The sequence below is a fragment of the Theropithecus gelada genome, chromosome 19, assembly GCF_003255815.1.
Source record: "Theropithecus gelada isolate Dixy chromosome 19, Tgel_1.0, whole genome shotgun sequence".
NCBI lineage: Eukaryota > Metazoa > Chordata > Mammalia > Primates > Cercopithecidae > Theropithecus > Theropithecus gelada.
The window spans coordinates 17009026-17035252 of NC_037687.1; the positions used below are offsets into that span (position 1 = coordinate 17009026).

Below are 26227 nucleotides of genomic sequence, written 5' to 3' on the forward strand. Positions count from 1 at the left end.
GTCTCTACTAAAAATGCAAAAAATTAGCCGGGTGAAGCGGCGGGCGCCTGTAGTCCCAGCTACTCGGGAGGCTGAGGCAGGAGAATGGCGTGAACCCGGGAGGCGGAGCTTGCAGTGAGCTGAGATCGCGCCACTGCACTCCAGCCTGGGCGACTAAGCGAGACTCTGTCTCAAAAAAAAAAAAAAAAAAAAGAGATTCTCCTGCCTCAGCCTCCCAAGTAGCTGGGATTACAGGCACCTGCAACCACACCTAGCTAACTTCTGTATTTTTAGTAGAGATGGGGTTTCACTATGTTGGCCAGGCTGGTCTCAAACTCCTGGCCTCAAGTGATCTGCCCACCTCAGCCTCCCAAAGTGCTGGGATTACAGAGGTGAGCCACTGCACCCAGCCTCTTTCTTTTTTCTTTTCTTTCTTTTTTTTTTTTTTTTTGAGACCTGATCTCACTCTGTCACCCAGGCCGGAGTGCAGTGGCGCCATCACGGCTCACTGCAGCCTTGACCTCCAGGGCTCAAGCAATGCCCCACCTGGGCCTCCAGCGATGCCCCCATCTCGGCCTCCCTAAATGCTGGGATTACCACCACTGGGAGCCACGGAGCCACCCCATGCCCAGCCCCTGACCTTTCTTTGTGGGGAGATATTCCACATTAACTAGACTTCCTAGTCTTCATTCAAGCCTAGACTAAATGTTGTTGGAGATAGAGACTCTTGTGACTGTCACCTCTTTACAATAGAATGTTTAAGCAACCCCCTTAGGACATAGTCAATAGTAGCCAATCTAATCTCGTATCTGTATGCTAGCCTTTGTATGGGAAATGTATTTCTGTTCAGCACCTCTGTTTGTGGCTTTATAACCCATCCAGGCCTTGAGGAGAGGTGGCTCACGCCTGTAATCCCAGCACTTTGGGAGGCCTAGGCAGGCGGATCACGAGGCCAGGATCACAAGGCCAGCCTGACCAACATGTCGAAACCCTGTCTCTACCAAAAATACAAAAATCAGCCAGGCGTGGTGGTGGGCGCCTATAATCCCAGCTACTCAGGAGACTGAGACAGGAGAATCGCTTGAACCTGAGAGGCAGAGGTTGCAGTGAGTTGAGATCGTGCCATTGCACTCCAGCCTGGGTGACAAGAGCAAGACTCCTTTTCAAATAAAAAACAAGTGATCCACACTTTTCCCTGCATGGGAGTCACTCATCCTCATTCTTCAGTGTCCCTGTGGCCCTGGATAGACTCTGCCCTCACACTTTGACCTGGAAAAAAATCTTTTAACCAGGCTTGGCATGGTGGTTCATGACTGTAACCCAAGTACTTTGGGAGGCCGAGGCGGGTGGATCACCTGAGGTCAGGAGTTTGTGACCAGTCTGGCCAACATGGTGAAACCCCATCTCTACTAAAAATACAAACATTGGCCAGTGCGATGGCACACGCCTATAATTCCAGCACTTTGGGAGGCTGAGGCGGGCGGATCATCTGAGGTCTGGAGTTCGAGACCAGTCTGGCTAGCATGGTGAAACCCATTCGCTACTAAAAAATATAAAAATTAGTTGGGTGTGGTGATGTGTGCCTGTAATCCCAGCTACTTGGGAGGCTGAGGCAGGAGAAATCACTTGAACCTGGGAGGTGGAGGTTGCAATGAACCGAGATCACACCATTGCACTCCAGCCTGGGCAACAGAGCAAGACTCCATATCTCAAACAAAACAAAACAAAACAAAAAACCCCAAACAAACCACAAAAAAAGACAAAAAACCCCGAAAAAGTCCACTAATTACCCTAGGCCTCACCGGGGCTGTTGGTGGGGATGAAATAGCTTAGTAGTTGCAAAGCGGCTTTAGCTTTTCTGCAAGCCAGGGCCACAGAAGTGAGGGCCCGCCCTGCTCCTGGGGACACTTAGCAACATCTAGAGACTTTTTCTTTTTTTCCTTTTGAGACAGAGTCTGGCTCTGCTGCCCAGGCTGGAGTGTAGTTGTGTCATCTCGGCTCACTGCAGCCTTGACATCCCAGGCTCAAGCGATCCTCCTGCCTCAGCCTCCCAAGTAGCTGTGACTACAGGCATGAGCCACCATGCCCAGCCTGGAAACATTTTTAATTGTCACAACTTGGGAGGGTGTTACTTGCATCTGTGGGTGGGGGCCAGGGATGCCCTTTAACATCCTACAATGCAGCTGGGCGCCATGGCTCACGCCTGTAATTCCAGCACTTTGGGAGGCTGAGGCGGGTGGATTTCTTCAGGTCAGGAGTTCAACACCAGCCTGACCAACATGGTGAAACACCATCTCTACTAAAAATACAAAAATTAGCCGGACACGATGGCAGGTGCCTGTAATCCCAGCTACTCGGGAGGCCGAGGTAGGAGAATCGCTTGAACCCGGGAGGCGGAGGTTGCAGTGAGCCAAGATCGCGCCACTGCACTCCAGCCTGGGAGACAGAGCGAGACTCCATCTCAAAAAAAAAAAAAAAAGGCCAGGCGCGGTGGCTCAAGCCTGTAATCCCAGCACTTCGGGAGGCCGAGACGGGCAGACCACGAGGTCAGGAGATGGAGACCATACTGGCTAACACGGTGAAACCCTGTCTCTACTTAAAAATACAAAAAACTAGCCGGGTGAGGTGGCGGGCACCTGTAGTCCCAGCTACTCTGGAGGCTGAGGCAGGAGAATGGCGTAAACCCGGGAGGCGGAGCTTGCAGTGAGCTGAGATCGCACCATTGCACTCCAGCCTGGGTGACAGAGCGAGACTCAAAACAAAACAAAACAAAACAAAACTCTCAAAACAAAACAAAACAAAACTCAACCAAAAACAAAAACAAAAATCCTACAATGCACAGGATGGTCCCCACCCAGAGAACCATTCAGCCCAAACTACCAATGCTGCTGAGGCTGAGAGCCTGCCCTAGACCTTGGGAGTGAGGAACGGGTGCTCTAGGAAGCAGGCAGAGCTTGGGCAAAGGCCTTGAGGCAAAAAGGAACTTGGGATCAGGAAAGGTGGAGGTGGTGAGCAAGAGGAAGTGAGGGGGCAAGAGGGCCAGGGGGGTCTGTAGCAGGGGAGGTATTTGGGGACCCTTCCTTGGGAGAGCAGTAGGAACCATGGAGGTGGAGGCCTGGTTTTATTTTATTTTATTTTTTGAGACAGACTCTTGCTCTGTCGCCCAGGCTGGAGTGCAGTGGCGTGATCTCAGCTCACTGCAACCTCCACCTCCTGGGTTCAAGCGATTCTCCTGCCTCAGCCTCCTATGTAACTGGGACGATAGGCACGAGACACCACTCACAGTTAATTTTTTTTTTTTTTGAGATGGAGTCTCGCTCTATCACCCAGGCAAGAGTGCAGTGGCGTGATCTCGGCTCACTGCAACATCCACCTCCTAGGTTCAAATGATTCTCGTGCCTCAGTCTCCCGAGTAACTGAGACTACAGGTGTGTGCCACCACTCCCAGCTAATTTTTTTGTATTTTTAGTAAAGACGGGGTTTCACCGTGTTAGCCAGGATGGTCTGGATCTCCTGACCTTGTGATCCACCGACCTCGGCCTCCCAAAGTGCTGGGATTACAGGCATGAACCCCAACGCCCGGCCTTTTTTTTTTTTTTTTTTTGTATTTTTAATAGAGATGGGGTTTCACCATGTTGACCAGGCTGGTCTTGAACTGAGCTCAAGTGATCCACCCACCTCGGCCTCCCAAAGTGCTGAGATTACAGGCGTGAGCCACTGTGCCTGGCCAGAGAGTTTTTTTTTTTTTTTAATCCCACTGACCATCTGGGCCGGGGACTGTGGGACCTTAGGACAGTACAGAAATCTGGGACAAAAGGCTCCTGGTCCCATTACCACAAACAGGAGTTGCAGTTGCAGAGACAATGGCCGGGATTCGGAGAGAACTTGGAGGAAGTAAGATAACAGATAAGGAAGGGACTAAGAGGTCTTCGAGTATCCAAGAAGGTGGGTGAAGGGTCTGTCGGGATTGCAGCCCTCAACTGTGAAGAAGCACAGAGACCCTCTGGGGGAGAGGTTCCCAGAGCTGGGTACTGCACAATAAGTAAGAGTTTGGGGAATCGGGCCAGGCGTGATGGCTCATGCCTGTAATTCCAGCACTTTAGGAGCCCAAGGTGGGTAGATCCCATGAGGTCAGGAGTTTGAGGCCAGCCTGGCCAACATAATGAAACCTCCATCTCCACTAAAAATACAATAATTAGCCAGGTGTGGTGGTGTAGTACTGTAATCCCAGCTACACAGGAGGCTGAGGCAAGAGAATCACTTGAACTCAGAAGACGGAGTTGGCAGTGAGCCAAGATCGTGCCACTCTACTGCAGTCTGGGTGACAGAGCGAAACTCTGTCTCAAAAAAGAAAAAGAAAAAGAAAGAAGGAAAAGAAAAAAAGGGCTGTGGGTGGTGGCTCACAGCTGTAATCCCAGCACTTTGGGAGGTCGAGGTGGGCAGATCACCTGAGGTCGGGAGTTCGAGACTAGCCTGAGCAACATAGAGAAACCCCATCTCTACTAAAAATACAAAATTAGCCGGGCATGGTGGCGCGTGCCTGTAATCCCAGCTACTGGTAAAGCTGAGGCAGGAGAATCGCTTGAACCCGGGGGGTGGAGGTTGCAGTGAGCTGAGATTGCACCACTGCACTCCAGCCTGGGCAACAAGAGTGACACTCTGTCTCAAAAAAAAAAAAAAGAGAGAGAAAGTTTGGGGGATGAAGGAGAGGGACACATTCTGACAATGCATGGCCTGTGTGCGTACAGATCCCAGTTTAAATCCCAGCCCAGCATTTTCCGCAGGCCGGAGGGGAAGCAAGGCGAGGTTACTCTCAGTTACAGCCTCAGTTTCCTCACTGGATCTCCAGGAATCAGGAGAGGCTCTAGGGAGGAGATGAGAAAAAAACATCTGGGAGGCCGGGCGCGGTGGCTCAAGCCTGTAATCCCAGCACTTTGGGAGGCCGAGACGGGCGGATCACGAGGTCAGGAGATCGAGACCATCCTGGCGAACACGGTGAAACCCCGTCTCTACTAAAAATACAAAAAACTAGCCGGGCCACTGCACTCCAGCCTGGGCGACAGAGCGAGACTCCGTCTCAAAAAAAAAAAGAAAAAAACATCTGAGAAACGGTGAGCCCCGATGAGGGTGCACAGTCCTTACGTTGATCCCAGCAGAGACGAGGGCTGGGAGGAACCGGGGTGGTGCCTCCCCGAACTCCGTGGGCTCCTGAAAACGTCCTGGAGCAGGGAAGGGAGGTGTTGTCATCAACGGGGAGTCCACTCTCACCGGCAGGGGCGGCCCCGACGCTTAGGGACTAACACAATGACACTTCAGGAACTCGAGAGTAAGGTGTGCTCCCCCTCAAAGGAAGTGTTTATTTTTTGGAGCTCAAAGACCCCAGAAAAAGCACACCCCCCCGCAAAAAAATAAAACACCCGTAACAACAGGCAGCACGTGCCTCCCCACCGCACCCCATGCCCAATCTCAGGACGGGAAACAAGAAGGGGGACTCATTCCCTGCCTAGTTCTGGAGGGAGACTCCTGGGTCAACCCGACTGTGTCCCCACACCCAGGGTTGCCCCATGGCCCCTCAAGACCTGCTCCAGAGACCCTTCTCTGGCTACCCCGTGCCCTCCCCGCTAACCGTGCTGCCCCATGACCCGCTCAGAACCGATGAGATCAAGGGCATGTCCAGGCGAAAAGTCGAGCAGGAACCGGATCTTCCAAAATACGCCTAAAGGACCAGAAGAGGGACTCAGGGCAGACTGGAGGCAGCAGACACTGGCCCCTCCCCTCCATCGATAGACCCGCCCCCATTCATAGCCCCGCCCCATACTGCTATAAGCCCCACCCCCGCTCCAGGGCGCCCTTCTCACTGGATTCTCCCTCCTTCCCCAAGGCCCCTCTCCTCTGCACCCAGTCCCTCCCCCTGCAGCCCCTCTCTCCAGACTTCGGAGTCCCTGCTTCCCCGACCCCCTTCCCCAGCTTTCTTCTCCCTCCCGGGGCCGCCCCCTCCTCACTGACCAGCTACCTGGGATCTCACAGCAGCAGAGCGCTCAAGCCCAGCAGCAGAATCAGGAGCGGGGGCTCTGCCGCGCAGCTGGAGTCTTGGGAGCTGGCGGAGTCAGTGTCCGCGATTCTCGCGTTTAAGACGTGGTTTTCTCTTCTGCGGTGCAAATGGGGGCAAATCAGGCATCTGCTCGTCCTGGCTCCTGCCGCCCTCCCTGTAAGCCCATCGCCCCCGGGAGTTCCCCCCGCACCGCCCCAATCCAAGTCACTGGGGAGGGAATGGACCGGGGCCACCCATGGCTCTGTGACCCTAGGGGCTAAGTTGTCCTTTTGTGGGACTCAAACCTTACCCCTTGGGGCAATGGGGATTTTGGGAGCAAAGGAGAGATTCTGGGTCTCGGGGTAGGGACGTGGGGGTGAGAGGAGTGTGGCGGGTGGAGGGTAGCGGGGAAGGTTATCTCTGACCTCAGTCGCTCCACCTCCGCAGACGCGTCCTGAAGCTTGTGGTTCAATGTAGTGATCTCCCCTGGTGGGGCGGGAGGACAGAATCAGGGGGCGGGGCAGCACGTGGCCATGCTGGGGCCCGGCCCCACTCTGGGACAGGACCTCCCCCTTCCCCCAACCTCCAGCCCTGGTCTCCCTGCCCCCACCCCCTCTTCCGTAGCTGAGTCACCCCTCCCCAGCCCTCTCCCTTCTCTGTTTCTCACCCTCAAGCTCCTCCACTTTCTTTCGTCCTTGGGCCTTCTCTGCATCCAGGGAAGCCATTAGGGCCATCTAAGAAGAGTCAGAATCTGGGGTTCTGGCCTGGGGAGTTTGGCTGCTGCCCTTAAATGCAAACCCTTTCAGGTTTTCTTCCAACCCTCTCTGCACCATGTTCTCCAACCTTAAAGAACAGCCACAACCACATACTCTCCCAGGGCCACCCATAAGCATGTGGGTCCTGAAAATGGGAGTTTTGAGACCCCCCCACATAGCAAGTTGGAGGCTGTCGATAACCACACTTTAGTAGACGTTTCCAGATTGCCTGGTCTATGGCTCAAGAAAAGTTAGAGGGCCCTACCAAATCCAGAACGCAGTGGGATTTCCCAGCCCAAGTGACATGCTCAGCAAGAGTTTCAAGATCCCCCATATCAGGACCCAGGTGAATATTTCAGTTTCTTAGTGATGAAGTGAAAATTTCAAAAGCCCCCTTTTTCAGGGTCTGGTGAGGTCCCCCTTCAGCCCTGAATAGGGGTTTCTACTCCCCCAGGACTGGTGCCCACTAGGAGCTTCAAGGCTCCTGACACCAGTGCCCTGGAAAGAATTTATCAACTCACCTAAGTCCCGGGGGGGAATACTGAGGTCCCTGATTTGGGGGCTCTGGAGAGTTTTAACACCCTGCCCCTACACCAGTGTCCTGGACTGGGTTAGAGGCCCCCATACTCTGGTAGGGGAACCTAGGTCCCTTGATGTGGGGTCCCAGGAACAGTTTTGGGACCTCCCTTGCATCTCCCTGGAGACCCACCCTGTGTCAGATTTCTGGGGAGAGATTATTGTCCTCCCTACCCCCTAGTACTAGGCCATCCAAAGGAGTTGAGGTGCTTACCACAGTCTGGTTGCAGGTGACAGCCTGGGCCTCTGCATCCCGAAAGCCCCGCTGGGCCTCGGCCAGCTCTTGTTGCAGGAGATAGGTGACATTGCGACACTCCATCACTGCCCGGAGGCCATCCTGGCAGGCCTCGCTGTTGGCCTTGATGATGAAGAAAATCAGGGGCACCCCCAGAAGCACTATGACCAGGAGCCCCAGAATTCCTACCACCAGTTTACAGCGCTTGTCCCCGTCTTCCTTCCAAATGTCATCCATAGACATTTTGCAATAGTCATACAAAATAGGTGCCATCCAGATCTCCCCTCTAGCTGAAGGGAGTCTGGCCTGAAGTTAGGGGAGGGTACTGGAATCTTCTATGGGCCACCCTCTATTAGCATAGGAGCCGTCCTGACCAATAGCAAGTTCCAGGAAGTGCTCTGACCGGCAGCTCTTGCATGAGGCACCTACAGGCAGAGGATTAATTAGAGCTTTCAGTTTCAGTTTCCCAGAAAGGAGGTGGGCTTTTTTTCAACCCTGCTTTAAAAGGCCTCGGGCCCTTCCCAACTGGGTGCCAGCCAACTGTGGCTGCCTGGGAGACTCCATCTTAAGTCCCTGTGCTTCTGCTGTGTGTTACTGAGTGCCTAGGCCATGGTATTCATCTGTACCATGACCTGAAGAGGCAGAGGCCATCATTGTTGGTCCAGTCTCCACCTGGGGAAACTGAGATTGCACAGTTGAGTGAGGGCGGGGCCTGGATCTGACCCTAGGGACTTGTTTTGTGTTCAGGTGTCTCTGTGGTGACTAGCAGGGCTTCATCCAGTGCCCCTGTCCCCACCGAGGGGACTATGGGAGCCATGGAAGGTGTGTGAGCAGCAGGTGAGACTGGAGCCAGCTGAAAACGGGGACTGGATAGGCACACACAGCCCAGGTGAGAGGATACCCCAGTCAACAAACAGTGTTGGACTCTGTCCTGGCACCCGCAGGAAACAGGCTTCAACTTTCAGAAAAAGTGCTCCTGGGACTCCAGGATACCAAGTAAACTCTCTGAGCCTGTTTCTTCATCTGTAAAGGGGAATAACAGGGCCAGCCTCTCCAGGAGTGGCCAGGGAGAAGATGCCAGTAAAGTGCTTTGGTATCCAGTAGGTGCTCAATGGATGCGCATGCCACCTGCCAGGCCTGTGGCTCAGGGCAGATGGATGGGAAGATAATGCTTGAACATGGACATATAGCGAGGATCTTTCTTTTCTTTCCTTTCCTTTTTCTTTTCCTTTTTTTTTTTTTTGAGACAGAGTCTTGCTCTGTCGCCCAGGCTGGAGTGCAGAGTACAGTGGCGCGATCTCGGCTTACTGCAGCCTCTACCTCCCAGATTCAACTGATTTGCCCACCTCAGCCTTGCCAGTAGCTGGGACTACAGGTGTGGGCAACCACGCCCGGCTAATTTTATTTTATTTTATTTTTTGAGACTGAGTTTTGCTTTTGTTGGCCAGGCTTACAGTGCAGTGGCTCGATCTTGGCTCACCGCAACTTCTGCCTCCCGGGTTCAAGCGATTCTCCTGCTTCAGCCTTCCTGAATAGCTGGGATTACAGGCATGTGCCACCATGCCCAGCTAATTTTGTATTTTTTTTTTTTTTTTTTTGAGACGGAGTCTTGCTCTGTCGCCCAGGCTGGAGTGCAGTGGCCTGATCTCAGCTCACTGCAAGCTCCGCCTCCCAGGTTCACGCCATTCTCCTGCCTCAGCCTCCCGAGTAGCTGGGACTACAGGCACCCGCCACCTCGCCCGGCTAGTTTTTTGTATTTCTTAATAGAGACGGGGTTTCACCGTGTTAGCCAGGATGGTCTCGATCTCCTGACCTCGTGATCCGCCCGTCTCGGCCTCCCAAAGTGCTGGGATTACAGGCTTGAGCCACCGCGCCCGGCCTCAATTTTGTATTTTTAGTAGAGAGGTTTAGGTTTCTCCATGTTGGTCAGGCTGGTCTCGAACTCCTGACCTCAGATGATCCACTCGCCTCGGCCTCCCAAAGTGCTGGGATTACAGGCATGAGCCACCACGCCTGGCCACGCCTGGCTAGTTTTTTTGTATTTGTAGTAGAGACGGGGTTTCACCATGTTAACCAGGCTGGTCTCGAACTCCTGAGCTCAAGTGATCTGCCCTCCTCTGCCTCCCAAAGTGCTGGGATTACAGGCGTGAGCCACTGTGCCTGGCCTAGTGGGGATTTTTCTTTGAGGAAAGATAGTTGGCTCTATTTGGGATGTGCTAAACCCCACGGTCCTCGGAGACATCCCTGGAAGAAGCCTGGGATGGGGTGGGTGCTGGGGTTGTTGGACACCGGGGCTGGGGGAGCACTCAGGCTACACCGACCTGCTGTCCATGTGGCCAAGAGAGCCAGGGCTTCCTATAGGAAATCAGCCCTGTTATCGGCGCCCAACTGCTGGGCATGACGGCTGAAAGGGGACTGAGTGTTTTTCTTGTGGTTTCTTCAGCCACATCCTGACCACAGCCCAGATTCTGTCAGGTCTGCCATTTCCACGTTTTTCTGTCTTCAGCAAGACCAGACAGCAGGTGAGGTCAAGGCCAGAGCCCAGGCCTCCCAGAAGGCCTGGGGAACTCCCCCCAGGCCCTCACTCCAACATCCCTTAGAAGGACCCCATTAAAGCCACTTAGAGCCAGGCATCATGGTATGTGCGTGTGGTCCCAGCTACTCGGGAGGCTGGGGCAGGAGGATCACTTGAGCCCAGGAGTTTGAGGCTGCAGTGAGCTATGATTGTGCCACTGCACTCAAGCCTGGGTGATAAAGTGGGACCCCATCTCTTAAACAAACAAACAAAAAAAACAAAAAAACACTTAGAACCAAGAACCAATTAACAAGCTGTGGGAGATGATCTTGCTGAAAAGTCTGAGGGTGAACTTGTCCCAGGAGGAGGGACCTACCAGCCTGGCCAGGACTCCAGGTGAAAAGACACGACCTTTGCCTGATTTATTTGACTAAGCTGACTTATTTGAGCAACAGCGTTCTGGCCTGCAAACTTTAGGGTCAGTTTGGGACCAGGTCGGAAATCACAATTGCATGAATGCACATTGGAGACTGGGGTGGTGCGCCCCTGGGCAAATGAATTTCCTCTCTTAGCATTGTTTTCCCCAGCTGTAAAATGTAGATAATAAAAGATTGATGTCCTCTCTAAATTTTGCAGCTGCAAACAGTCCCAGCCCTGCAAACTGAAAGTTTGTTGCTCTTCCCTTTAAAATTGCAAATGACGGCCGGGCGTGGTGGCTCAAGCCTGTAATCCCAGCACTTTGGGAGGCCGAGGCGGGCGGATCACGAGGTCAGGAGATCGAGACCATCCTGGCTAACCCCGTGAAACCCCGTCTCTACTAAAAAATACAAAAAAAAAAAAAACCTAGCCGGGCGAGGTGGCGGGCGCCTGCAGTCCCAGCTACTCAGGAGGCTGAGGCAGGAGAATGGCGTAAACCCGGGAGGCGGAGCTTACAGTGAGCTGAGATCTGGCCACTGCACTCCAGCCTGGGCGACAGAGCGAGACGCTGTCTCAAAAAAAAAAAAAAAAAAAAAAAAAAATTGCAAATGACGGGATAGGTGCAGTGGCTCATGCCTGCAATCCTAGTACTTTGGGAGGCCAAGATGGGAGGATTGCTTGAGGTCAGGAGTTCGAGACCAGCCTGCTCAACATAGCGAGACCCTATCTCTACTTAAAAATACATATATATATTTAGTACATACATATTTATTTTATTTAATTAATTTGTTTTTGAGACGGATGCCCAGGCTGGAGTGCAGTGGCACGATCTTGACTCACTGCAACCTCTGCCTCCCGGGTTCAAGCGATTCTCCTGCCTCAGCCTCCCGAGTAGCTGGGATTACAGGCGCCTGCCACCATACCTGGTTTATTTTTGTACTTTTAGTAGAGACAGGGTTTTGCCATGTTGGCCAGGCTGGTCTCGAACTCCTGACCTCAGGTGATCTGCCCACCTCGGCCTCCCAAAGTGCTGGGATTACAGGCGTGAGCCACTGCGCCCAGCCTATATTTTATTTTACATTTTAAAATATATAATATATTTATATATATTGGTTGGTGCCAAAGTAATTGTGGTTTCTGCCATTACTTTTTTTTTTTTTTTGAGAGGGAAACTTCCTCTGTCGCCCAGGCTGGAGTGCAGTGGTGCGATCTCGGTTCACTGCAACCTCTGCCTCCTGGGTTGAAGCGATTCTCCTGCCTTGGCCTCCTGAGTAACTGGGACTACAGATGCCTGCCACCATGCCCGGCTACTTTTTGTATTTTTAGTAGAGACGGGGTTTCGCCATTTTGGCCAGGCTGGTCTCGAATTCCTGACCTCAAGTGATCCGCCCGACTTGGCCTCCCAAAGTGCTGGGATTACAGGCATGAGCCACCGCCCCTAGCCTCTGCCATTACTTTTTTTTTTTTTGAGACGGAGTTTAACTCTTGTTACCCAGGCTGGAGAGCAATGATGCAATCTTGGCTCACCGTGACCTCCACCTCCTGGGTTCAAGCAATTCTCCTGCCTCAGCCTCCTGAGTAGCTGGGATTACAGGCATGCGCCACCATGTCCAGCTAATTTTGTATTTTTAGTAGAGAGGTTTAGGTTTCTCCATGTTGGTCAGGCTGGTCTCAAACTCCTGACCTCAGGTGATCCGCCCGCCTCGGCCTCCCAAGTTGGGATTACAGGATTGAGCCACCGCGCCCAGCTCTTTTTTTTTTTTTTTTTTTCCTCTTTGAGATGGAGTCGCACAGGCTGGGGTGCATTGGCATGATCTCTTCTCACTGCAACCTGACCTCCGCCTCCTGGGGTCAAGCAATCCCGCTGCCTCAGTCTCCTGAGTAGCTGGGATTACAGGCACCCGCAACCACGTCCAGCTAATTTTTGTATTTTCTGTAGAGACAGAGTTTCACCGTGTTAGCTAGGCTGGTCTCAAACTCTTGACCTCGTGATCTGCCCACCTCAGCTTCCCAAAGTACTGGGATTATAGGCATGAGCCACCACGCCCAGCCTGCCATGACTTTTAATGCCATTAATTACATTAATTATGTTAACTAAAAGTAATGGCAGAAACCACAATTACTTTTGCAATAAAATTAGAAATGGAAACTGTTATGCTATTTTCCTTTCCCTTTCCCTTTCCCTCCTCTTTCCTCCCTTTCCCTCCCCTCCCCTCCCCTTCCTTTCCTTTCCTTTCAGACAGAATCTTATCCTGTTGCCCAGGCTAGAGTGTAGTGGTGCAATCATAGCTTACTGCAGCCTTGACCTCCTGGGCTCAAGCAATCCTCTCACCTCAGCCTCCGGTGTAGCTGGGACTACAGGTGTGCACCACCACACCCAGCTAATTTTTTATTTTTTGTAGAGATGGGGGTCTCACTATGTTTCCCAGGCTGGTCTCAAACTCCTGGGCTCCAAAGATCCTCCTGCCTCAGGCCCCCAAAGTGTTGGAATTACAGGAGTAAGCCACTGCACCTGCCCCTGGCATTCTTTTGGTTTTAGCTTTTTTTAAAATTCATATTATATTTTATTTATTATTATGTTATTATTATTATTTAGAGGAACATTTCAGTTGGGTGTGGTGGTTCATGCCAGTAATCCCAGCACTTTGGAGTCTGAGGCGGGTGGATCACCTGATGTCAGTCAGGAGTTCGAGACCAGCCTGGCCAACATGGTGAAACCCTGTTTCTACTAAAAATACAAAAACTAGCCGGGTGTGGCGGTAGGTGCCTGTAATCCCAGCTACTCGGGAGGCTGAGGCAGAAGAATTGCTTGAACCCAGAGGCAGAGGTTGCAGTGAGCTGAGTTTGTGCCACTGCACTTTAGCCTGGGCGACAGAGTGAGACTCTGTCTCAAAAAAAAAAGAAAAAGAAAAAGAAGGCCGGGCGCGGTGGCTCAAGCCTGTAATCCCAGCACTTTGGGAGGCCGAGACGGGCGGATCATGAGGTCAGGAGATCGAGACCATCCTGGCTAACACGGTGAAACCCCGTCTCTACTAAAAAATACAAAAAACTAGCCGGGCAAAGTGGCGGATGCCTGTAGTCCCAGCTACTCGGGAGGCTGAGGCAGGAGAATGGCGTGAACCCGAGAGGAGGAGCTTGCAGTGAGCTGAGATCCGGCCACTGCACTCCAGCCTGGGTGACAGAGCAAGACTCCGTCTCAAAAAACAAAAAAAATAAAATAAAAAAAGAAAAAGAAAAAAAAGGAAAAGGAAAGAAAAAAAGAAACATTTTATTTTATTTTATTAATTAATTTATTTTTTGAGACAGAGTCTCACTCTGTCACCCAGGATGGAGTGCAGTGGCATGATCTCCACTCACTGCAATCTCCAACTCCCTGGTTCAAGCGATTCTCCTGCTTCAGCCTCCCAAGTAGCTGGGATTACAGGCATGTGCCACCACGCCCAGTTAATTTTTGTATTTTAGTAGAGATGGGGTTTCACCATGTGGCCAGGATGGTCTTGATCTCCTGACCTCGTGATCTGCCCACCTCGGCCTCCCAAAGTGCTGGGATTACAGGCGTGAGCCACCATGCCCGGCCAACATTTTATTCTAGAATAGTTTTAGATTTGCAGGAAAAAAAAAAAAAACAGTGAGGATAATAGAAAGAATTTCCCACATTCTCTACACTCAATTTCCCCTCTTTTATTTATTTATTAAAGACAGGCTCTTGCTCTGTTGTCCAGGCTGGAGTATAGTGATGTGATAATAGCTCACTGCAGCCTTGACTTCCTGGGCTCAAGTGATCCTCCCACCTCAGCCTCCCGAGTAGCTGGGACCACAGATGCGCAGTCCTACACCTGGCTAATTTTTTATTTTTTGTGGAGATGGGGTCTCACTATGTTGACCAGGCTTGTCTCAAAGCGATCCTCCTGCCTCAGCCTCCTGAGTAGCTGGGACTACAGCCACTCACCACCATCACGCCCAGTTATATTGTTTGTAGAGACAGGATCTCCGTATGTTGCCCAGGCTGGTCTCAAACTCCTGGGCTCATGTGATCCTCCTTCCTCAGCCTCCCAAGGTGCTGGGATTATAGGTGTGAACCACTGCACCTGGCTAAGAAAAAAAAAAAAAATTAAGGAGCAAAGATCATCTGCAATCGTCCCTTAGCTGTTTCATTTCTGTTTATTACACTACATGTATATTTCACTTACTTTGGGATACTGAGATGTGGCCCTGGGTGGGCATCTGAGGACAACTCCATGCCTGTGGGAAGTCGCTGGCCCTGGGGCGCTCACTGGGCGGGGGCGATTCTGTTCCAGGGGACATTTTTATTGTCACCGTGGGGGCTGGGAGTGCCCCTGCCATCTAGGGATGTAGGCCAGGGACGCTGCTCAACACACTACAGGGTACAGGATAGCCCCCTACAGTAAATGATCAAGCCCCAAGTGTCAGAGGTGCCACCAAACGTGACAAGCCCTGCCCTGGGGGAACCTGAGTGCAGGTTTGAAGGCAGACTTGGGCTCAAATTCTATCATGGTGGACCAGCTCCTTTCCCTCAGGCCTCTGCTTTTGTCTCTCTCTCTTTTTTGAGATGGAGTCTCACTCTGTTGCCCAGGCTGGAGTGCAGTGGTGCAATCGTGGCTCACTGCAACCTCCGACTCTCAGGTTCAAGTGATTGTCTTGCCTCAGCCTCCCGAGTAGGTGGGATCAAAGGTGTGCGCCACCATGCCCGGCTAATTTTTGTATTTTTAGTAGAGACGGAGTTTCACCATGTCAGCCAGGCTGGTCTCAAACTCCTGGCCTCAAGTGATCCACCCGCCTCGGCCTCCCAAAGTGCTGGGATTACAGGTGTGAGCCACTGCCCCTAGCCAACCTCTACTTTCTTAAAAGCAGGGGTGTGATAACAGCTGCTTCCCAGTCGACTGGAATGTCCACACAAATTAAAAACTGAAACAGTATCTCCATCAACTGAAAGAAAACAGTAAAAAGAAAGTAGGTGATGACATTTCTCATCAGTTACATTCTTCTGAATTTAATTAGTGCCAGGGAAACTGAAACTATAGTTATACCTAAGATAAGGCAAACATTTGAAGAATGAGTAAAGGAAAGATTAATTTTGCAGCTGTCTCAGGGTCTGGTGGAGGGCTGATGGATGTCATCCTGTCTTTGTTGTGCACCGGGGAAAGTAAGCTTGTAATCAGTGCTGTCAGGATGAAATTCAACAGCCTGGACAAGGGGTCAGATAGAGCTTGCAAACCTAAGGTTACCTATCTTTGTTTATGGGAGGCTGGACATCTTGGAAAGATTTAGGGGTAAGCAAATAATTTACATATGAACAATTTGTGAGGGCGATCATCTGGAGATGTGTGAGGGCTTTTTTTTTTTTTTCTTTTTGTAGGCATCTGGGTAATGTACAATGTTTAACCACTTAAGACAATCAGGAAGCAACAGCCATGCATTTGGGAAATGAATTTCAGTACTGTGTGGCTCAGTCTCCAGACCTAACTTTCCCTTTGGTACAGACACGGTGGCACTTGCCTGTAATCCCAACACTTTGGGAGGCCGAGGCAGGAGGATCACGCGAGCCCAGAAGTTTAAGACTAGCGTGAGCAACAAAGTGAGTTTCCCCCTACCCCCACCCTCCACCTCAACAAAATATTTATTTATTTATTTTTATTTTATTTTATTTTTTTTTTTGAGACGGAGTCTCGCTCTGCCGCCCAGGCTGGAGTGCAGTGGCCGGATCTCAGCTCACTGCAAGCTCCGCCTCCCGGGTTCACGCCATTCTCCTGCCTCAGCCTCCTGAGTAGCTGGGACTACAGGTGCCCGCCACCACGCCCGGCTAGTTTTTTGTATTTTTTAGTAGAGACGGGGTTTCACCGTGTTAGCCAGGATGTTCTCGATCTCCTGACCTCGTGATCCGCCCGTCTCGGCCTCCCAAAGTGCTGGGATTACAGGCTTGAGCCACCGCGCCCGGCCAACAAAATATTTAAACATTAGCTGGACATGGTGGCTGCGCCTGTAGTGGCTGGAGCGCAGTGGTGTGATCTCGGCTCACTGCAGCCTCCGCATTCAAGCAATGCTCCTGCCTCAGCCTCCTGAGTAGCTGGGATTACAGGCACCTGACACCACGCCTGGCTAATTGTATTTTTAGTAGAGACCGGGTTTCACCATGTTGGCCAGGCTGGTCTCCAACTCCCGACCTCAGGTCATCTGCCACTCAGGAGGCTGAGTAGGAGGATCCCTTGAGCCCAAGGGGTAAGAAGGTCCCTTGAGCCCAAGAGGTCGAGGATGCAGTGAGCCATGTTTGCATGACTGCACACCAGCCTGGACAACAGAATGAGACCATGTCTCAAAAACAAACCAATACAAACAACAACAACAACTTTTCCTTTGGCAAATTGCCTTTGGAAGATCCTCATATTTTTATTTTCTTTGACAGGAAAGAGCAATATATAGAAAGTGCTTAGCTTAGCACTTTGCACATTACAGTTCCCCGTCTGAGTTTGCCCTTGTCATTTGGTAAGTTTCAGACTTGACTGCAGGCTTTCCTTAAACTGAACTCCTAGAAGCGGGGTTACTGGGTCCAAGGGGATGCCTATGTCCCAGGCTCTCCCTTCCCCTAAATAATTCAGAATTTGGCTAGGAGTGGTGGCTTACACCTGTAATCCCAGCACTTTGGGAGGCCAAGGCGGGTGGATCATCTGAGGTTGGGGGTTCGAGACCAGCCTGGCCAAAATAGTGAAACCCTGTCTCTACTAAAAATAGAAAACTAGATGGACGTCCTGGCGGGCACCTGTAATCCCAGCTACTTGGGAGGCTGAGGCAGCAGAATTGCTTGAACCCGGGAGGCGGAGGTTGCAGTGAGCTGAGATCGCACCATTGCAGTCCAGCCTGGATGACAGAGCAAGACTTGTGATACCCTACCTTGTTTTAACCTGAGTGACTCTCTCCTAGCAGAGAGCCGGACAGACTCCATTTTAGTTTCTTCACTTATAACCCCTTTCACCTCCCTCCAGGTATAGCTAGTGTAAAACTGACTCAAAGCACGTCCAGGAATGCACCTGCTGATAAGACATTGAGGCAAGCTGTACAGCAGCTCCTGGGGACGTGCTCGGCAGATGGCACCCAAAACCCCTACATTTATCTCTTTGTGGCCGGGCGCGGTGGCTCAAGCCTGTAATCCCAGCACTTTGGGAGGCCGAGACGGGCGGATCACGAGGTCAGGAGATCGAGACCATCCTGACTAACACGGTGAAACCCCGTCTCTACTAAAAAATACAAAAAACTAGCCGGGCGAGGTGGCGGGCGCCTGTAGTCCCAGCTACTCGGGAGGCTGAGGCAGGAGAATGGCGGGAACCCGGGAGGCGGAGCTTGCAGTGAGCTGAGATCCGGCCACTGCACTCCAGCCTGGGTGACAGAGCGAGACTCCGTCTCAAAAAAAAAAAAAAAAAAAATTATCTCTTTGTGATAGTTTAAGCCCCTGCACCTGGAACCGTTTATTTTTCGTAACTGCGTTTGTAACCAATTCATTTTTTAACTTTTTGCCAGTTCTGCTTCTGTAAAAATTGATTCAGCTAAAATCCCCCTCCCCTATTTAGACCACAGTATAAAAACAAAACTAGCCCCTTCCTCAGGGCCGAGAGAATTTTGGGCGTTAGCTGCCTCTCGGTCGCCGGCTCATAAAGGACTCTTTAATTTGTCTCAAAGCGTGGCGTTTCTCTATAACTCGGTTGGTCACAACAGACTCTGTCTCAAAAAGAAAAAAAAAAAAAAAAGAATTCAGAATTCACCTGTCCCCTATTGCTGCAGTGAACGGTGAGTGGCACTCCTCTCTCACACCTATCACAGGCATCCTTCTTTTCCTTTCAGATCCTTCCCTGGCGCCGGGTCCAGGAGGACCTGGTTCTTAGGCAGTATCTGTGTCTCTGTTTTGTAAGACACAAAAGAGTGTCCTTAACCCACTGCAGGTATTTCCCCGGGTCCATGGTCAATCACCACCACCTTTCAGTCTCCAGCCTCCTAACCGGCCCAGGGCTGAGTGTTGTTCATAGTATTAATATGTTTCTGGCTGGGCTCAGTGGCTCATGCCTGTAATCCTGGCACTATGGGAGGCCGAGGCAGGTGGATCACTTGAGATCAGGAGTTCAAGACCAGCCTGGCCAACATAGTAAAACCCTGTCTCTACTCAAAATACAAAAATGAGCCGGGTGTGGTGGTGCGTGCCTATGATCCCAGCTACTCGGGAGGCTGAGGCAGGAGAATGGCTTGAACCTCAGAGGCAGAGGCTGCAATGAGCTGAGATCATGCCACTGCACTCCAGCCTGGGCAAGAGAGTGAGACTCCGTCTCAAAACAGAGAAACAAAGTATTAATATGTTCCCCTTGATCAGTGGGGTGGTTCACCCTTGTAATCCCAGCACTTTGGGAGGCAGAGGCTGGCAAATTGCTTGAGCCCAGGAGTTTGAGACTAGCCTGGGTGACCTAGCAAAACTCTGTCTGTATTAAAAATACAAAAATTGGCCGGGCGCGGTGGCTCAAGCCTGTAATCCCAGCACTTTGGGAGGCCGAGACGGGCGGATCACGAGGTCAGGAGATCGAGACCATCCTGGCTAACACGGTGAAACCCCGTCTCTACTAAAAAATACAAAAAACTAGCCGGGCGAGGTGGCGGGCGCCTGTAGTCCCAGCTACTCGGGAGGCTGAGGCAGGAGAATGGTCTAAACCCGGGAGGCGGAGCTTGCAGTGAGCTGAGATCCGGCCACTGCACCCCAGCCTGGGCGACAGAGCAAGACTCTGTCTCAAAAAAAAAAAAAAAAAAAAATACAAAAATTAACTGGGCATGGTGGTGCGAGCCTGTAATCCCAGCGGAGGCTGAGACAGGAGAATCCTTTGACCATGGGAGGCAGAGGTTGCAGTGAGCTGAGATCACACCATTGCACTCCAGCCTGGGCAACAAGAGTGAAACTCCGTTTCAAAAAACAAAAACAAAACAAACAAACCCTCACAATCTTCCTGCACCCAACTGATGAAACCACCACTGCAAAAATTATATCAGTGAGAACATTAGAACAGTAAGCTAAGTTAACCCAAACCCCACCTTACTTTTCCCTTAATTATTCCTGGGCTATTGGGCCAAGCTAACTTTGTAAGACATTTAGGCTGTGGTTTAAATAATAGGCCTTGCCAAAACCTCAACCACTTTTTTTTTTTTTTTTTTTGAGACGGAGTCTTGCTCTGTCGCCCAGGCTGGAGTGCAGTGGTGTGATCTGGGCTCAATGCAACCTCTGCCTCTGGGTTCAAGCAATTCTCCTGCCTCAACTTCCTGAGTATCTGGGATTACATGTGAATGCCACCACACCTGGCTAATTTTTGTATTTTTAGTAGAGACAGGGTTTCACCATGTTGATTAGGCTGGTCTCGAACTCCTGACCTCATGATTCACCCACCTCGGCCTCCCAAAGTGCTGGGATTACAGGCTTGAGCCACCGTGCCCAACCTACTTTTTTTTTTTCTTCCTTGAGACAGAGTCTCATTCTGTCACCCAGGCTGGAGCTTAGAGGCACCATTTCAGCTCACTGAAACCTCCACCTCCGAGGCCCAAGTGATTCTTCTGTCTCAGCCTCCGGAGTAGCTGGGATTACAGGTACCTGCCATCACGCCCGGCTAATTTTTTTGTATTTTTAGTAGAGACGGGGTTTCACCATGTGGGCCAGGCTGGTCTCCAACTCCTGACCTCAAGTGATCCGTCCACCTCGGCCTCCCAAAGTGCTGGGGTAACAGGTGTGAGTCACTGTGCCTGGCCTCAACCACCTTTTTTTTTGTTGTTGTTCTTTGTTTCTTTAGACAGAGTCTCGCTCTGTCACCCGGGCTGGAGTGCACTGGCGTCATCCCGGCTCACTGCAACCTCCGCCTCCTGGGTTCAAGTGATTCTCCTGCCTCAGTGTCTGGAGTAGCTGAGACGACGGGCGTGCACCCCACCCCCACCCCCCTGCTACACTAATGTTTTGTATTTTTAGTAGAGATGGGGTTTCACCATGTTGGCCAGGCTGGTTGTGAACTCCTGATCTCCACTTGCCTCGGCCTCCCAAAGTGCTGGGATTACAGGAATGAGCCATCACTCCTGGCATAGAAACAGTTTTTATCATCCATTGTCCTCCTCCTCTTCTTTTTTTTTTTTTTTTTTGAGACAGAGTCTCGCTGTGTCGCCCAGCCTCCGAGTAGCTGGGACTACAGGCGCCCGCCACCACGCCCGGCTAGTTTTTTGTATTTTTAGTAGAGACGGGGTTTCACCATGTTAGCCAGGATGGTCTCGATCTCCTGACCTCGTGATCCACCCGCCTCGGCCTCCCAAAGTGCTGGGATTACAGGCTTGAGCCACCGCGCCCGGCCTGTCCTCCTCCTCTTCTTTCTTCATCTTCCTCTTCCACTTTTTTCCGGGCAACTTTAGCAGGACCCTTTGCGCTGTCAAAGTTTCCTTTCAACTTATAGTCAGCAGCCTCCTTCTCATATTTCTCCTTCAGCTTTGCTGTGTTGGTGACGTCAGGCTGCTTTTCACTGTCACTTCAGCTATTCCACATCTCTTTTTTTTTTTTTTTTTTTTTGCCACATCTCCAATAGAGATGCCAGGGTTTGTGGATTTGATCTTGGGGTAGAATTCTGAACAGAACATGAAGAATCCAGATGTTTGGCTGGGTGTGATGGCTCATGCCTGTAATCCCAGCACTTTGGGAAGCCAAGGCAGGTGGGTCACCTGAGGTCAGGAGTTTGAGGCCGTGCTTGGCCAACATGGTGAAACCCCATCTCTACTAAAAATAAAAAAATTAGCCAGACATGGTGGCACATGACTGTAATCCCAACTAATCCGGAGGCTGAGGCAGGAGAATCGCTTGAACCTGGGAGATGGAAGTTGCAGTGAGCTGAGATCGCACCACTGCACTCCAGCCTGGGCAACAAGAACAAAACTCTGTCTCAAAAAAATAAAATAAAATAAAATAATAAAAGGCCAGACGGTGGCCTTTTGGGGACATTAGGCTCTTTCTTCTTGCCTCCTCTTTAGCTGGTCTATAATCCTTCATTTCCCGATCCTAGCGTACTTTATCCGCCTTTGCCATTTCATCAAATTTGGACTTCTCTTTCACCAACATTGTCTTCCAACTCTCAGAGTACTTCTTGGAAAATTCTTTATTTTTATTGTTATTTTTTTGAGATGACGTTTCACTCTTGTTGCCCAGGCTGGAGTGCAATGGTGCGATCTCGGCTCATTGCAACCTCCACCTCCCGGGTTCCAGTGATTCTCCTGCCTCAGCCTCCCAAGTAGCTGGGATTACAGGCATGTGCCACCATGCTGGGCTAATTTTTGTATTTTTAGTAGAGACGGGGTTTCTCCATGTTGGTCAGGCTGGTCTCAAGCTCCCGACCTCAGGTGATCCATCTGCCTCGGCCTCCCAAAGTGCTGAGATTACAGGTGTGAGCCACCGCGCCCGGCCACTTCTTGGAAAATTCTGTGAAACTGACGGGGACCTCTGGGTTTCTCCTTCTCCTCCTTCTCCTTCTTCTTCTTTTTTTTTTTTTTGAGATGGAGTCTCACTCTGTCGCCCAGGCTGGAGTGCAGTGGCACAATCTCGGCCACTGCAACATCCTCCTCTCAGGTTCAAGCAATTCTCCTGCCTCAGCCTCCCAAGTAGCTGGGACTACAGGAGCATGCCACCATGCTCAGATAATTTTTGTATTTTTAGTAGAGACGGGGTTTCACCATGTTGGCCAGGATAGTCTCGATCTCTTGACATTGTGATCCACTTGCCTTGGCCTCCCAAAGTGCTGGGATTACAGGCGTGAGTCACTGCACCCGGCCGGTTTTTCTTATATTCTTCTCTGCACATCTGCACAAAGAAACCATAAGCAAACATTTTGCCCTTTGGTTTCTTGGGGTCACCATTAGCCATCCTGACTATCGTTCACTAGTCTGGGCAGCACAGGGCACTTGTTCCCTATTTTTCTAAACTTTTCCCCCGATGGGTGTAAAAAAGCATATTATTATTACTATTATTATTTCTGAGACGAGTTTCGCTCTTGTTGCCCAAGCTGGAGGGCAGTGGTGTGATCTCGGCTCATTGCAACCTCCACCTCCCGGGTTCTAGTGATTCTCCTGCCTCAGCCTCCCGAGTAGCTGGGATTCCAGATGCGCGCTGCCACGCCCGGATAATTTTTTTATTTTTAGTAGAAACGGGGTTTCACCATGTTAGTCAGGCTGGTCTCAAACTTCTGACCTCAGATGATCCGCTCGTCTCGGCCTCCCAAAGTGCTGAGATTACAGGTGTGAGCCACGGCACCTGGCCTAAAAGCATATTATTATAGTAAATACTTTTTTTCCCTTTCTTTCATTTTAGAGACAGAGTCTCCTTGTGTTGTCCAGGCTAGATTCAAACTCCTGGACTCAAGCGATCATCCCACCTCAGCCTCCCTGTTACCCTGTTACCAGGACAGCCCTGATAAAATAACTGGGAAAGTTCTTTTTCTTACTGTTTTTCAGTCCAAAAAAAAAAAAAAAAAAACCCACACACACAGCTGCTTAAAGATGGCAGGCAGCCAGGGATGTCACCAGAGCTTCTTGACCCCTGATCAGATACCAGAGAAAGATAAGATCCCTAAATCAGCACAAACTGGAACAGACGACCTCTAGTTGACTTTAGATCATCAATATATATTCATCAATATATAATTGTAATACTAAAATTCCTTCTCTTAAAAGAAAATCTCCCTTTTGTGTAGACCGGTTGTATGAAGATCTGGAGTCCCACCCTGCACATGCTAACATTCCTCTCCCTTCCTGTACCCAGAGGAAGAAACAATAAAACGTCATGTTTTTTACTGTTGAGGGAGAAGGGGCAGTTAGAGCAAGAGCCTCTCCTCCATTCCTGGCCAGTGAATAAAACCCGATTGCCTTTTCCGATCGGATGTTCCTTCTTTGCCACCTGCACAAAGTGAGGAAGTAACTCGGTTTGCTGGTGGCATCCCCAGTAGCTGGGACTATAGGCAATAAATGCCTTTATACTTCCCTTTTTAAAATATTTCCCTTTTTTTATACTTCCCCTTTTAAAGGTATTGTTCCTGTGAAACAACTCTAAGTTATACCCAAGATTTCATGGTTCATGATGGCTCATAGTGTTCGCTCTTTAAATCAACAGCTGCATATCTCACGATGATTTCCTTTGGGATGATTTCCCAGAACTGGAATTGTAGATTTTTCACAATGTATTTTTAGTAGAGACGGGGTTTCACCACGTTGTCCAAGGATGGCCTCGATCTCTTGACCTCATGATCCGCCCGCCTCCGCCTCCCAAAGTGCTGGGATTACAGACGTGTGCCACTCAGCGCGGCCACAAATCTCCCAACTTTTGCGTTAAGCACTGAGCTTTTTCTAGACTAGCTATTGCGACCGCAAGGAATTCTGGGGAATGTAGTGCAGATTTGCAGAGAACCAGTCTCTTGGTCCTGCGCCGTAGCATTTCCGGCGGAAGTTGCTGGGCGAGGAAAGCCGGCAAGACCTTTTTCCGCATCGTCGCTCACGCGCGCAACCCGGGCGACGCGTGGGTCGTGGCCCCGCCTCCCCACGCCATTGGCCAGCAGCCCCACGGGCACGCGTATACTGCGCTTCCGGGCAATCTCCGCCCCGCATGGCCTTCTGGTAGTTGTAGTTCGACCGCGAGCGCTGCCGTCGGGAGGCTGCTCCGAGGTTCCAGGCTGTCCCCCACGACCCCGCCTTCGGCGCTCCGATCGCAGGATGGATCCTGTACCCGGGACAGACTCGGCGCCGCTGGCTGGCCTGGCTTGGTCGTCGGCCTCTGCACCCCCGCCGCGGGGGTTCAGCGCGGTGAGCGACGTCGAGGGGCGGGGGTCAAATGGGGGAGGCAGCCGCTGTGGGATGGGAGTCCGGCGCTGACCGGCGTCCTCCCCGTAGATCTCCTGCACCGTCGAGGGGGCACCCGCCAGCTTTGGCAAGAGCTTCGCGCAGAAATCTGGCTACTTCCTGTGCCTTAGTTCTCTGGGCAGCCTAGAGGTAAGGGGTGCCCACCTTCGGGACCACCAGGGTCTGCCCACCTCCCCTGCCCGTTCACGGTGCCCTATGCCAGCTGCGCTGTCCTCGCTGCTAGGCCACCCTCGCAGTGTCCCCCTTCCACCCCCAGAACCCCCAGGAGAACGTGGTGGCCGATATCCAGATCGTGGTGGACAAGAGCCCCCTGCCGCTGGGCTTCTCCCCGGTCTGCGACCCCATGGATTCCAGTAAGGCCTGCGTCGGAGGCGAGAGTTGTCAGGGTCCCTTGCAGGGAGGAGCGGGGGAGGAGGGACGACGGGCGCGCGGTATTTGAGCCTCGGCTGCCCCCGGCACACCGGGTGATGACAGGGTTGGCTGCGGACTCAGAGCCTTGCCCTAGGGTGGACCGATATTCCTTGTCCTGATTCAAAATGTGTGATGTGATTGGCACAGCCTCCATCCTCGAGTTAAGAGTTCAGTCCACGCCACCTGTTTCACTACTGTTTTGCTACTTTGTGTCTTTTTACACCATAGCCAAGCAAAACCACTGCGCAGTTCTCTTTTTTCATTTCCAGGCTTTGCACACGCCGCTTTGTCTGCCTGGAGCACTTTTTTTCTCCTCTTTGTAGCTCATTCTGCCTCCTCCCTGAGATGTCACCTTCACCCTTCCCTACCCCTCCTTTTCTGGGGCCCACAACCCTAGTGCGGCCTTCCCAGCCCCACCTGAACTTTCCCACCCTTTCTTGTCATTTTTATTTGACTCAGGCTATATTCATTCATACTAGAGTTGGCAAACTTTTTTTTTTTTTTGAGACAGAGTTTTGCTCTTGTTGCCCAGGCTGGAGTGCAATGGCGCGATGTCGACTCACCGCAACCTCCCACTACCCGGTTCAAGCGATTCTCCTGCCTCATCCTCCCGAGTAGCTGGGATTACAGGCATGCGCCATTACCCCCGGCTAATTTTGTGTCTTTAATAGAGACGGGGTTTCTCCATGTTGGTCAGGCTGGTCTTAAACTCCTGACCTCAGGTGATCCGCCCGTCTGGGCCTCCCAAAGTGCTGGGATTATAGGCGTGAGCCACCGCGCCCGGCCAAACATTTTTTTTTTTCTTTATTTTTTTCTGAGAGTTGGCAAACTTTTATGTAAAGGGCCTGATAGTAAATATTTTAGGCTTTACAGGCCAGATGACGTGTGTTCATATTCATTTTTTTTACAATTCCTTAAAAATGTAAAAATCATTCTTAACTCATGAGCTGTATGAAACCAGGCCTTAGGCTGGGTGTGGTGGCTAACACCTGTAATCCCAGCACTTTGGGAGGCTGAGGCCGGTAGATCACCTGAGGTCAGGAGTTCCAGACCAGTCTGGCCAACATGGTGAAACCCTGTCTCTACTAAAAATACAAAATTAGCTGGGCATAGTGGCGGGCGCCTGTAGTCCCAGCTACTCGGGAGGCTGAGGCAGGAGAATTGTTTGAACCCAGGAGGCGGAGATTGCAGTGAGCTGAGATCGCGTCATTGCACTCCAGGCTGAGTGATAGAGTGAAACTCCGTCTCAAAAAAAAAAAAAAAAAAGGAAAGAAAACAGGCCTTGAGGCCGGGCGCGGTGGCTCAAGCCTGTAATCCCAGCACTTTGGGAGGCCGAGACGGGCGGATCACGAGGTCAGGAGATCAAGACCATCCTGGCTAACACGGTGAAACCCTGTCTC

General features: G+C 51.3%; 2 protein-coding genes across 4 annotated transcripts in view; one reads left to right on the forward strand and one right to left on the reverse strand.

Annotated features, from left to right (window-relative positions):
* Positions 1-5306: 5306 nt before the first annotated feature.
* Positions 5307-7960, reverse strand: BST2 (bone marrow stromal cell antigen 2). 2 transcript variants are annotated; one of them, XM_025368599.1, is made up of 5 exons: positions 7556-7960; positions 6678-6744; positions 6436-6496; positions 5993-6127; positions 5307-5695 (listed from the first exon to the last, which is right to left on the reverse strand). In XM_025368599.1, the coding sequence occupies exons 1-4, from the start codon at positions 7847-7849 to the stop codon at positions 6001-6003; spliced, it is 549 nt and encodes a 182-aa protein (XP_025224384.1). In that variant the 5' UTR covers positions 7850-7960; the 3' UTR covers positions 5307-5695; positions 5993-6000. The 2 variants fall into 2 exon arrangements, with proteins under 2 accessions (XP_025224384.1, XP_025224383.1); XM_025368598.1 differs by having other exon boundaries at positions 5986-6127.
* A 401-nt stretch (positions 7961-8361) lies between these two features.
* MVB12A (multivesicular body subunit 12A) overlaps positions 8362-26227 on the forward strand; it is a 32803-nt gene continuing 14937 nt past the window's right edge. The window contains exons 1-6 of one of the 2 annotated variants that reach the window (XM_025368767.1): positions 8362-8446; positions 8478-8572; positions 15886-15893; positions 23992-24359; positions 24447-24545; positions 24673-24769. In XM_025368767.1, the coding sequence (XP_025224552.1) occupies positions 24270-24359; positions 24447-24545; positions 24673-24769 (286 nt within the window). In that variant the 5' untranslated portion in view covers positions 8362-8446; positions 8478-8572; positions 15886-15893; positions 23992-24269. Of the gene's footprint in view, positions 8447-8477; positions 8573-15885; positions 15894-23991; positions 24360-24446; positions 24546-24672; positions 24770-26227 lie in introns of those variants that run through there. The other variant, XM_025368766.1, reaches the window with a different exon arrangement.